Source organism: Pteropus vampyrus, unplaced genomic scaffold (assembly GCF_000151845.1).
Source record: "Pteropus vampyrus isolate Shadow unplaced genomic scaffold, Pvam_2.0 Scaffold156, whole genome shotgun sequence".
Classification (NCBI taxonomy): domain Eukaryota; kingdom Metazoa; phylum Chordata; class Mammalia; order Chiroptera; family Pteropodidae; genus Pteropus; species Pteropus vampyrus.
The window spans coordinates 408,590-421,359 of record NW_011888937.1 but is presented as its reverse complement, the minus strand read 5'-3'; the positions used below and the strand labels follow the sequence as shown (position 1 = coordinate 421,359).

At 40.3% G+C, this 12,770-nt stretch overlaps 1 protein-coding gene and 1 pseudogene across 1 annotated transcript in view; one reads left to right on the top strand and one right to left on the bottom strand.

Annotated features, from left to right (window-relative positions):
* REEP1 (receptor accessory protein 1) overlaps positions 1-12,770 on the bottom strand; it is a 63,388-nt gene that overhangs the window by 36,018 nt on the left and 14,600 nt on the right. Inside the window, exons 3-5 of the mRNA XM_023536418.1 lie at positions 8,744-8,820; positions 2,953-3,073; positions 105-218 (exon numbers count right to left, since the gene is read on the bottom strand). Coding sequence (XP_023392186.1) covers positions 105-218; positions 2,953-3,073; positions 8,744-8,820 — 312 coding nt within the window. The remainder of the gene's footprint in view (positions 1-104; positions 219-2,952; positions 3,074-8,743; positions 8,821-12,770) is intronic.
* On the top strand, positions 10,746-11,425 carry LOC111745490 (annotated as a pseudogene).

The following is a 12,770-nucleotide window of genomic DNA, read 5'->3' as shown; positions in this document are numbered from 1 at the left end:
TGGTCCTTAGCTTGTCTTGTGCGAGCTGCACAGGTGAAGAGCAAGGCAGGCTAGAGGGACTGAGATGCTCATGCAGTCATGCTGGTCAGGGCCCAGCACAGTACCTTGGAAGCAGCCATCACTGCCGCCGTGGCCGCCACATTCAAGCCTCGCTTCCCGAAGTGCACAAGGGCATCATAACTTCGGTCTTTTGCTTGAACCAGGCAATCATCAATTTCCTGTCAAAGGAAAAACAGAGGCACACTGAATTGGAAGGTTCAGATAGATGTCTGTTCTTTCTCCTTTCTCCTGAGGGAGGGCTTGGCACCTTGCCTAGTCACTAGTTCTCACTGGACCTGAAGTCAGAGGCACTTTGGGTGGGAGTGTATAGATAGGAGGAGGGAAGACACACATAGGAAGTACATGGGAGTGGAAAACAGAATTTTGAAAAAACAGCAGTTTACTGACCCGGGAAGGTTTTTCTTCAAGCAGTACCTTAGGATTGTCCCTAAAGTCCTCTAGCTTTCTAGGGAGGCTCCAGGGGGTCCTGAATGTAGACAATTCTGTCATTCTACACACAGCCACTCTCCAAGACACTGAAGAAACATGCGGTGCAGAGAATTCCAAGAACTGTTTAACCTCAGACCTGCCACTAACCGGCTGTCAGACCTTGACAAGTACCTAGCCTCTACACACACTTCTGTCTTCCGAAAAATGAGGACAGTGATAGCACCTAACTGGTGGGACACAGTGAGGGTTACATGAGGTCACTCCGCTAAAGCATCTGACACTGTGGCTGGTTTCGATAAATGAGAACCAATGTCATCTTCCTTATCTCCAAGGGGTTGGGCTCTTACAGCTCTAAAATTGTATTATTGTATAGCTATTTTATACTATATCCAAATATCTCCCCCTGTGTATAACTATGGGCGGGATTAGGACACAGAGATAGGTGTTATTTTTCTTGATAAGGGAGATCATTTTGCAGATAATGAAATAAAGGCAGATATCAGAAGTCATCCAGCATCATACCACAAGGTAAAGAGAAGGTGGGAAAGATGACTGAAGTCACCTTCAGAGAACAAAACCAAGTAAAATATCAATTAGTTCAAACTTCGATCAACTCTGGCTTATTCTTTTTGTTTGTTTTAGATTGTTTTGTTATATATAACAGCTGTTGTATACTCATAGTAGCTCATTTCAGAGTTAAGTAAGACAATGACATTTGGCCTCAGTCTCCTTTGAAGTACACTCAAAACATTAGTGTACTTCCTTTGCTGTGAGGTTCACAGGTGGGATAGTCAACGCCTGCTCATTCCTTGTTGAAGCTTCTCCAGGAAGTCACCACAGTAAGTTATCGCCATGACCCCTGACTGACTCTGGAAGCAATTCTTGGCGGCTCTTTAAGGTCAGTCACCTCACTTCAATGGAAATTACAGTGGCAGCTTCAAGATAAAGCTAGCCTTTGGGGAAAGGAAGGTAGGAAAAACAGGAATTTGATAACCAGGTCAAGAGAGGGATCACCATTCCTCAAAACCTACCCTTTCAAGACAGGAAGTGCTGTGTCCTAGCTCCTAAAAGGATTCTCAGAAATGTCTATAGCAGTCTGCTCATCCAACTAATATGTTCCCCAAAGCCCTCTCATAGAAGTCCAAAGTATTCAACTTTCAGAAATAATACAAATTAACATACAAAGCCACCTACACGGCTCCTGTTTTCTGTTAAAGAATCCTATCACATAATCAGTTTAGAAAGTCATATAATATATTAATGAATTATACAATTTAGAACCGATAATGCCACAGGAATTTATTCTAAGATAATAAGTCAAAAGAAAGAACTAAAACCCATTCATGGTGGTGTTCATGGATCATTATGAAGACCATGTAAAAATTAATTTTGTGCAAACATGTTTACGATTTCAGAATATAAATACTGTATCTATGTTGAGTTGTTTTTTGATATTTGAGACTTTTGGTGCACTTCAAATTTAATTTTAAAGAAAAGTTACAGAGACTGGTATGCTTTGAAAAAGAAGTTATCAAACAAATTAATAAGATAGCGGTAATATTTATTTTAATGGACTTTGCATTCATTACTGTATGAAATCTTTAAAAAAATAGAACAATCCATTAAAAGAAAATTTGCCAGACTAGGTTCAATGGAGATGTTAAAAAATAACAATATAAATAGCAACATTATAAGTACTTTGGAATTAAATTTTTTTCAAGAGATAAAAGTTGTAATTTTTACTTGAATTCTTAGTTATTTTTGATCCTTCCCTGCAATTTCTCCTTGTCTTATTTTTTCCATCTCTGACATTAGACAAATCTACATTTTCATTTTAAAGATGTTTGTGAAGTACTGTGAAGCAAAATAAACACAAAAGATAAATAGCGTGAAACAAATTATTATGACTATTCTCATTAATACTTACCAACCGGTAATTACCAAAATAACAGGTATTTTGTTGGTAGAATATATTTTACCATTGAACAATAAAGCAAACATTGTACTAGCAATTTATTATATTTCAGTCTTTGTAACTATCTGGGTACAAGTTCAAGTCATTTAATCTCTCTGTGCTTCAGCTTTCCTATCTATGTTAAGTTTTAAAAGTGTTTTTTAATAGTCTATGTAAAAATCATATCTACAAAAGGTTAGGGGCTGAGCATGATGAAGGAGATTCAGTTTGAGAAGTTGAATTATGAGTGAATCTTTTCTGTTGTTTCAGTTTATGGAAATGTTTTACAATAAATAATGACAAATAACATCTTTCTGAGAACTTCACAACTATTCCCAAACATGTCAGAAAAATAGACTTAAACAAAAAGATTAGAAGGAAGAACCTGTTGGGGCCAAATTAAGAGCCAATGAAAGGTCTCCTGCAATAAAATAATTGCCCTTTTTATTTATCATTTTTAAATTTTTTCACTCACTGGAAGGAGTGAAAATCTGAGCAGCATAAATTACCTTTTCTTTTGAAGACAGCGTGGGATGTACAAACTTCCTGTATAGGAGGCTGGAGCCTTTTGTGTAGGGAGATAGCAGCCAGGCTACAAACGCTATTTTTAGTTCATAATAGAATGGAAACCTGGAGAGAGATGAGAAATACACATTCCTGTTAGGGTCTTGGCAACACTGCCCTAGGCCTGTGAAGGACAAGATCTGGCACATGGATGCGAGACCCCCCAGATTCCTCCTTTTCCCACCCATGAAGGTACATGCACATGTTGCAGACACAAGGTCCATGTGTTTGGCGCATGAAATATTTAATATATCAGAATTTGGAATGAAGAAAGGTTTATTGAAATGGCACTGCAACAAGAAGATTGGAGCTTTCTAGTTTTCTCGAATGCATCTTAAGCATGCCCCAAGTTCCAGCACCCTATATATCCAAGGAAGAGGGTGGGGGATCTCCAAATCTCTTTGTCCCCAGTCAGACCAGAAATTACTCAAGTCTCAGACAGAATTCCTCCAGCCGATTAGCATTTCTACAGAAATGCAGGCTGGAATTAAGGTAGTGTCAGGGAGAGAAGTATTGCACTATGACATACACACACACAGCTCAAGCCCAAGGCCTGTTTTGAAAACTGGTTCATGTTTTCTTTTGTTGCCAGAGCAAACTGGGAACCCAGGTTCCTTCCAGCAATCACCCTCCAGCTGTGACCGGCAGTAGCTGGCCCTTCCTGCTGGGCTCTGCTCATTGAGGTTGGAGCAGATGACCCAGCCCCAGACTTCGGTATCCAGTCAGTCATTCACTCTTCACTGGCGGCCAAGGAGGAACAAACACTCAGATGATTTGCAACAGGGCAGAACAGATAAAGAAACTCCTTACTAAGAAAAAAAGCCTGCCCTTCTTGGCAGTCTTCTCAGCCCTAAAAGAGGTAGGGACAGGAACCGAGGTCTTGCCAGGAGAGGGAATGTTATTTACCCCGTTCAAGTTAATGGCAGGCGCCTAAAGGAAGAAGAGTTCTGGGCACGCCAAAGTACAATTCTGGGGTTAGAGGTCCTGGATACTGTTTATTTATTCACTCCATAATGTATCCGGTACCTACACGTGGCAGCTTGTGCTGAAGTGACAATGGTGAGCAAAGAAGACCTGCTCTTTGCCCTCTCAGTGCTCCCAGTCTAGGGGAAAAAACAGACAAGAGTCTAACATCATTGGAAGTGATCCTGCCTGGGGTGGTTGTAGTCTCCCCACCATTCCAATACTATGCCTCTTCACAGTCTAGTCTGGGAAACAGAGATCAAGTAAATAATCACAAATACAGAATGGCAATCTGAGGCAAGTGCCATAAAAGGCCTCTGCCAACTCCTGTGGCAACTTTGTACGCAACAGAAAAGGCCAGCCCCTTCTGGATGCAGTCCTGCAAGCACACAGATTACTTACAGGGCTTCATCTGAATTTCAGCACCACTATTCTCTTTGGCCAGATATCTTGTGCTATGAACAACCTGTGCAACCATATTTGGCTGTCTTGATGTCTATTAACCATATCTTTTTATTTTCTCTATTCTGATGCTTTGACATCTTGGGGCCTTGCTGACTCTGAAGATACTTCCCAGGATTAGTCAATTCCTAAAGATAGTAAACAACTCACCTGCAAGTGTTCCTTTCATATGCAAACCAACTAATCCATACCCTGAGACCAGCTCCTTTATTGGGCTCTCACACTCTGGGTCACTATACCCATCTGCCCTAATTACCCCAGGGAAGGGAACCAGACAGCCAACCCTAAAACTGCTTACCCTGCCTTGCCTGTTCCTTCCACATAAACCACAGTATAGGCTCCTCCCCACATTTCCTACCTCTGCCTCCTGTGTAGCATGCTGTGTGTCTTCCTAGGGATCTGTGAGTATAACAAACTGCTTCCTTTACGACAGTCATTTCCATGTCTGTGTGTCTTATTACACCTGATTAAAACAAATCCTGGGTTCCCTTAAAACATGATGCTAGTTTGGGAAATCAGAAAGGTAAATTCCTTCCAGGCATTCTCTCAGATAAGGGAGCCAAAAAAATAAAGAGCAATTTCTAGCGAGTCATTTCAGAGCTCTCTAACTCTCACACAGACCTGAAATCTGCAGCTCCACCCACTCCTTTCCTCATAGAAGTCTCCTGATACCTTGCCTTCAAAAGCTAAATAAAAAAAAACAAAGACGAATGGAAAAAAAAATTCTAAATGTCCAAAACACATACAAAGAGTCTCCTTGCCATCTCAGACCTGTAGTCCCTTTTCCAAAAGCAAAAACATCGTAAGTTTCTTGGGTATTCTTGGGTAGACTGGGGCTAAGAAATACAATCACGTGGGTATCTATGACTCCCTTAACTCCCCATACACACACAGTCACTTTCCAAACTCCCCTCCTATACCTTACTTCCCACCCGCCGCCCCCCCCCCCCAATTAAAAGAGAACTCTCGGGGTTATTTCAAGATAACTCTAATTATCACACCAGGTCCGGGCCCTTGCCAGGGATCGTAAGGGTCCCCAGGTTGGGCCACTCAGATACTGTGTTTCCCAGAGGCCTTGAGGGCTCTACCAATAAAATCACCACCAACTAAGCCTGCTTACAGCCATCCTACCAACACCATTCCCAGCCTTCACCCAAGACATGGAAAGGACCCTGCTTATTCTGAAAGGATACATCCTTGAATGGTCCTGACCTCTAGGATGCGTTTGAAGAGAAAAGGCCAGATTCACCCACCACATTTCCTCCAAATGCACAGCACTGGGCTGCCTGGGGCAGCTGTAGTCCCCCTGACATCCTAGTACAACCCCTGCTTCATACTCCAGAGGGGTGAATATTTTCTAAGGGGGTTGGTCAACTGATAAAACTGTCAAAAATACAGGCAATTAATGTGTACAGAAAAATTTTGGAAGAAAATACAAGTAACTTTTAACAGTGCTACCCCTGGGCGAGGGGGTAAAGACTAGGAGAAGAGAGACTTACTTTTTAGTGTGTCTCAATTTTATTCTGCCATATACATGTAGTATTTTATAATTTTTTAAAAACGAAATGAAATCACTTACACAAATTGTGAAACAAGCCACCATGCTAAAATTACTGTTTTCATCAAGATAGAAAGTTGTTAAAAAGTTAACTATGAAGCGGGTACTGCCCTAAGGGAGAGGTGGGAAGAGGGAAACGGGCGCAGGGGAAGAGCGAGGGAGAATACAACATGAGGAACGAGCTCCAGTCCTGGAAGTGAACAGAAGTTAAAGATGCTTCTGGGAAGCCAAGGGTCCATTTTAGGACAGAAGCTTTCCTTTTTTATCTTGAAGAGAGTACACAGCTGCTAGGCTGGTGTCCTTATTTCTGGAAGGGACACAGGGCTCTGCCTATCCTGTGCCTACTCCCAGGATCAGAGGGAAAAGGGAGAGGGAGGATTCTCCCAGAAAAGGCTATGATCTGTAATACTACAGGTTAGCACAAAAAGAGAAAGCAGGCTGAGGTCATGACCAGGCTGCGGGCTAAAGCAGGCAGGAAAGGTTCCCATGATTACCTTCCCTGAAGAAGTGGAGCTCAGGGCACCAGAAGAGGGGCAAGGGGCCCTCATTTCCCACCCAGAAACTGCCTGGACAGCTCCAGCTAAGAGGAACCCGATGAAGCCACTATGTGGATCAGGAAGAGAGGGTCATTCTACCCATACATGCACGCATGCTCCAAATACACCAGGTATCAAATGCCCTCCTATGGTAGGCAGAATTTTTGTCCCATGACCTTCTCATTCCGGTGTTACTCCCATAAATATGTTCTCTTAATACGGAAAAGGGGATTTTATAGATGTAATTAAGATTATTATCAGCTGCCTTTAAGATAGGGAGATTATATTAGATTATTGGGGTAGACCTAATCTAATCGCATGATCCCTTAAAAGCAAAAACAAAAGACAGACACTCTAAACATGAAAAGAATTCCATATGTCACTGTTGGCATGAAGGTGAAGGGGGTGGCATATATCAGAGAAATGGGGACCTCAATCTTACAGCCACAAGGAACTGAATTCCGCCACCCACATGAATGAGCCTGGAAGTGTACTTTCCCCCGGAGCCTGCAGATAAGAGCCTAGGCTGGTCCACACACTGGTTTTGGCTTTGTGAAGTCCTGAGCAGAGGACTCAGTTGTTTCTACCTAGACTTTGACTCAGAGAAACTGCGAAATAATAAATGTCTGTTGTTTTAAGCTGCTAAATTTGTGGCAACTTGTTACAGCAGTAATAGAGAACTAGTATACCTCCCCAAATCAAAATCAAATTAAGTCTGAAAATGGTTTTTGAGCATTTATTAGGTACAAAACTCTAAAACTTCAAGGCTATGGATAAGGACATATTGCAGCTACCAGGGAAGGGCACACCCACTGTCGGACGGGGTTTCCATTTAGCCAAAAGCGGCAAAGCTGGAACGCCTATATACCTGGGAAAGAGCTCATAAGACTAATGCAATCCCCACTGGTGTTCATGAAAAAAGACAAGAGGACAGCAGGAGGCCGCCCAGCACCAGACAGAGGATATTGCTAAAAGGGAAAACTGGAGGACATGAGCCGTCCATGCCGTTAAATCTATTGCATAGTCCTCACTAGCCCTGGCCTGTTACCCTCATCTGCACAGGACAGACAGGAGCCTCCCTGGTGGAGGTCTGTATCAAATGGGGCTTGACTCTTAGTGTCACCCCCTGAGGCCTGGGAAAGACAAAGAATGGCTCAGCAGAGTTCCTTCTCTGCTCCTGGAGATTCAGCCCGTCCTGAGTCAGTTGTTGATCGGGCGTAGGGCAATGCAGGATGACACAAGCATATTAAATTGGATAATCCAGATTCCTCCCCTATAGTTCGAGGCCACAATGGCTGAGACATCTACTTCTCCCAGTGGAGATGAAAAGCCAAGCTCCTTCGGCAAACAAAACAAAACAAAACAAAACATACTAAAGCCATTAAGGCCACTGACCCAAACAGGATGCAGAGAAGTGGTGTTTAGGTCTGGCCCTTGGCCTGGGACAGCCTGGATAGAAAGTTCATACTGACTCTTTTTGGGTAAGGACTTCTTCCTTCAAAATGGAAATATCTATTATTTTTTTCTGATGATATTCAATCATGGTAAAACATTCATATAACATAGCAAATGTTAAACCAATCCCAAGATTTGAACCATGGTACAGTTGTGGAAATAACCCTGGTTAACAGATGGATATTTTCCACACTACTTTTAGTACATTTACATATGCACGGACAAACTCAATTCTTTGAAACAGAAGCAGGATATTATGTACTATTCACAGTCTCTTTCACCTAAGAAACAGTATACAATACATAGAACTAGCTCATGATTTTTACTTGCTCCACTGCTGTAATAGCTTCATTGTTTATAAGAAAAAAATTATCTGTCAAAAGGGGATTGATTAAGTAAATTGTGGTCCATCTATATCATGAAATTCTATGTGGCCATTTAAAAATAGATCTATTTATGCTTATATATATATGTATATAATGAATGCTTCTTTACCAACTCCTTTAATCAAGGAATTGTGTTTATCGTGTCCACCATCGTACCATTATAAGAACAAAGCCTGGTCTTACAAGGTCATTCAATAAATATTTAGGTGAAGAACAACTTTATAGACTAATTTATTAAAAATATGCCAGTTAACATCCCTGTACCTGCCTCTCTTTTCTGAAGTAAGGTTTGAGACTGCTTTTACACTTTTCCCACCTCTCCCCAGACACTAGGCAGTATCTTCTCTTGAAAAGTCCCAATTTTTGAAGTACTTACCAACAAAGGAAGATGTCGGTGAATGTCTCTGCTGTGGTGAAAAGTGCAAATATAATCCAGTACATCATCCATTTGACCTGTTGAACAAAAAAGCCACAAAGCTGGAAGAGAAGGTCAAGGATAAATGGCTGCCCAACATTAGAAGAAAAGGCTTAGACAGTGGATGCTCAGGCATGTCCAGGCAGTATATCCTGCATTTGTAACTCCTTCTCCCTATCCTTCCCTAGCTCATGTCTAGTTCCATTCTAGACCTTGGGGCTGGAGGCAAACAGGCTGTTTCCACAACTTGCCCAGGCTCAAGGTCAATGTAGACCCTAGGTGACCTTCAATAGACCCTAGGTGAGCCAGGGAGACCTGCAGACCAGGAATGACTGAGGATGCAGTCAGGCCATTTTTCCAAGACTAATACCAGGTGAGGAAACTCTCCAAGTCTTCACAGAGACACACTCTGGAATGAACTTTAACAAGAATAGACTCTCTGGGATGGAATGGTGGTAATTCTACTGGCCACCTAAGAATATTTTCTGTGGGAAAGCCCCACAGCCTCTTGCAAAAATTAGACCTTTTAAAAAAATCTGTCCTACATGACCATCCATTTCCATTTCCACTGCCTCTCTTCCAGAGTTGAGGCCTTGGTCTCCTCTCTTCTGAACTACTGCAAGAGTGTCTCCTAACTGCTTCCCTTATCTCTTGGTTTTCCTCTCACCAACCCATGCTATAAATCATCTCCATACTAATTTTCTAAAAGCATGAACTCATCAGACCACTCTTAAATTTAAAATCTTCCAGCCTGCAGAATAAAGTTCAAATTCCTTAGTCTTCTCCTCGTTTCTGGTAATGGTGGGGTAGTTTGTATTGGACTAACCCTCCTGATAATAATGATAATAAATCCTGAACAAAATATTTTAAAACAACTGTTCAAAGGCACTAGAAAGCCATCAAAAGCTGACAGAAAATGAAAGGGATTCAACCCTTGAAATAAAGGAACTATACCAGGATAGATCTATGCTGATGTGACTGGGATACTCCCCAACCTGCAATCATGGGGCAGACAGAACTCAAAAAGAAATTCACGGTCTTATTTTGCTGAGGAATTAAAGAATGGCATTTGAGACTGCTGGAGAGATGCTGAAAATTGAGAAGGAAAAATTCCATAAAGAATGAAGCCATAAGGAGGCAGGCCCCCAAATCCACATATAAATTCCCTTCAAATCCTTGGCTGGTCCCTGAATTGCAAAGAATCAGGTAGTAGTACTCCAAAATGGCTGAGTAAAAAAAAATAAAAAGCTGGAAAGCTGAAAGAGTTAAGCAGAGATTCAGTTTCTTCCCCCTGTAGGAGAAACGGTTTGGAGTTCAAGCCCCATTAAGTTAGAGGAGCTTGGAAATTTCCACTAAAACATCTCAAAGGCCATACCTTAGGAATAAAAATTACATCTAAGATATTAGCTATAGGACTAAGGGCAAAACTGAAATACACCTGCCCCTACAAAATGTAAAACCTACCTACCACGATGTCAAGATGAATTTAACTACCTGGTAGAACAAAACTTAACATTCTTTACAAGAAGGCAACATAAATCCAGAGTTTCAGTAAACAATTTAAAAAGTACACATATGAAGGAATAGGAAAATATAATTCATGGGTCAAGAGAAAAACTGGTAAATAGAGACAGAGCCACAGATGACCTAGATGTTACAATTAATGCACAAGGACCTTAAAAAGTATAATCTGTTTTGAGACAACTAGATGTCCACATGTGAATATAGTTAGACTTATACCTCACACCATATACAAAAACTTACTCAAAACGGATTGGAAACCTAAATGTAAGAACTCTTACCAAGAAAATATGGCTGATTTCTTGTGATTTTGGATTAGGCAATGGTTTCTTAGATATGGCACCAAAAGCACAAGCGACAAAAGAAAAAATAGATAAGTTAGACTCTGTCAAAATATAAAACTTTTTATTTCACAGAACACCAACAAGGATGTCAAAAGTTGGCTTCCACCATCTTTCCAGTTCTTAGTCAGATGGGTCCGGAGACACTTCTGGAAGTAACATCATGATGGCTGCCAAAGGAGAACCCCAACTTCAGTTCTAACTTGTACTGGTTGGAGATGGTGGGACTGGAAAAACTACATTCATGAAATGTCATCTGACTGGTGAATTCGAGAAGTATATAGCTACTTTGGGCGTTGAGGTCCTTCTCCTTGTGTTTCATGCCAACAGAGGACCTATTGTATTTATGGGACCTATCACTGTATGGGACACAGCCAGTCAGGAGAAGTTTAGTGGACTGATAGGTATTACATCCAAGCCTAGGGTGCCATTATAATGTTTGATATAACTTCGAGAATTTCTGATATAACTTCAGAATCACAAGGCATAGCGATCTGATACAAGTATGTGAAAACATCCCCATCATGTTGTGTGGCAATGAGTGAATATTAAGGACAGGAAAGTTAAGGCAAACTTTGAAAAGCCCTTCCTCTGGCTTGCTAGAAAACAAATTGGTGACCCAAACTTGGAGTTTGTTGCTGGGCCTGCTCTTGCCCCACCAGAGCTCGCCACAAACCCGGCTTTGGCTGCACAGTATGAGTATGATCTGGAGGTTGCTCAGACAACTGCTCTTCCAGATAAGGATAAAGTAAAGCTGGAACCCAGCATAAGAAGTCTATAGTTTTATAGGCAACTGTCCTTGATGCCAGTGGTGCCGCGTGTCTGTCACTTTAATATACAGCTAAGCAGAACATGTGCTTAATCTTCGGGATGCTAAAGGAGATAAATGGGCTTTGGAGTGAATGTGGCAGTTAAAAAAAGTACTTTCATTTTTTGGATCTGCATATTTAGCTGTTTTGGAACACAGATGTTTCCGTATTGAGTTTCAGATATAAGGCTACAATCACATCACAATATTCACTGGTGAAATCTTATTATTGTCATTCCCTTTCCTTTTTGTTTAGAATCAGAATAAAGTTGTATTTCAAATATCTAAGCAAGTGAACTCGTCCCTTGTTTAACAAGCATTTTAAAATCACTAATTAGGAAAGCTGTGCTGTTTACTATTTAGATTGCCTTTACTATTAGATCTATTCGATTAAATTCTTCCTGTGTCTTTATTTTTTGTACATTTGAATCATTTCACACAAATGATATGACAGAAGTCAACAGTATTTTATTTGGTAAGTTGTTAGGAGGTATAAATATTATCAACGCAGTTAAGCTAAAATAACACTACTCCACCTGCCTTTTGGATAGGTAGTATAACCTAGGGAAGAGTTTTATGTGACCTGAATAAAAATAGTATGAGTTTTAGACATTTCAAATACATATTTTAAGAATTATAATTGCTTTTATTTTATGGCAAAAGTAACCATGTGCTAATACAGAGCTTTTAAAAGTTGGATGAATAAAACCATACAAATGATAGCAGCAGCTTGAGGGAAGTCTCATCTGTTAAAAATGAATATAAATTAAGCATTTATTTGTTTTTTGTTTTAATGCTACATATTTAATGTAAAGTTCACATTTTAAGAAGATATTCCATATTTACCTGTTGCTTTCAAGTGCTCCTAAGCTTTAAAGTTACCGAAAATTAAGGATTTAAGTTAGATGCACTGCAGCTTTATTTTTTTTCTTAATGATTTTTGTGTGCAGTGCAAGGACATAGACAAAATAACCAGAAATACTACTACAACAGAAAAGTAGATCTTAGAATGCTTCTCAATAATATGAAACAGACTGTAAAACTTTTATTAGATTAATCATTTATCTTTTGTGTGCTTTCCACATTCAAAAATGAACTGGGTCTCTCTGGCCTGAGTTTGATCCCAATGACACTGTACTATCACAATTAGGTGTCTTAAAAATAAGATCTATTTGCTCATAAGTACTGCAGTTCTTTAGATGTCTAATTTTCCTTAAATGATTACTTTTTTACCTAAAAAGTTAGGAAAAGATCACTTAAATATATGAAAATATAAGATAAAAAGGGTAGAACTAAATAAATTTCAATTTATTAAGAC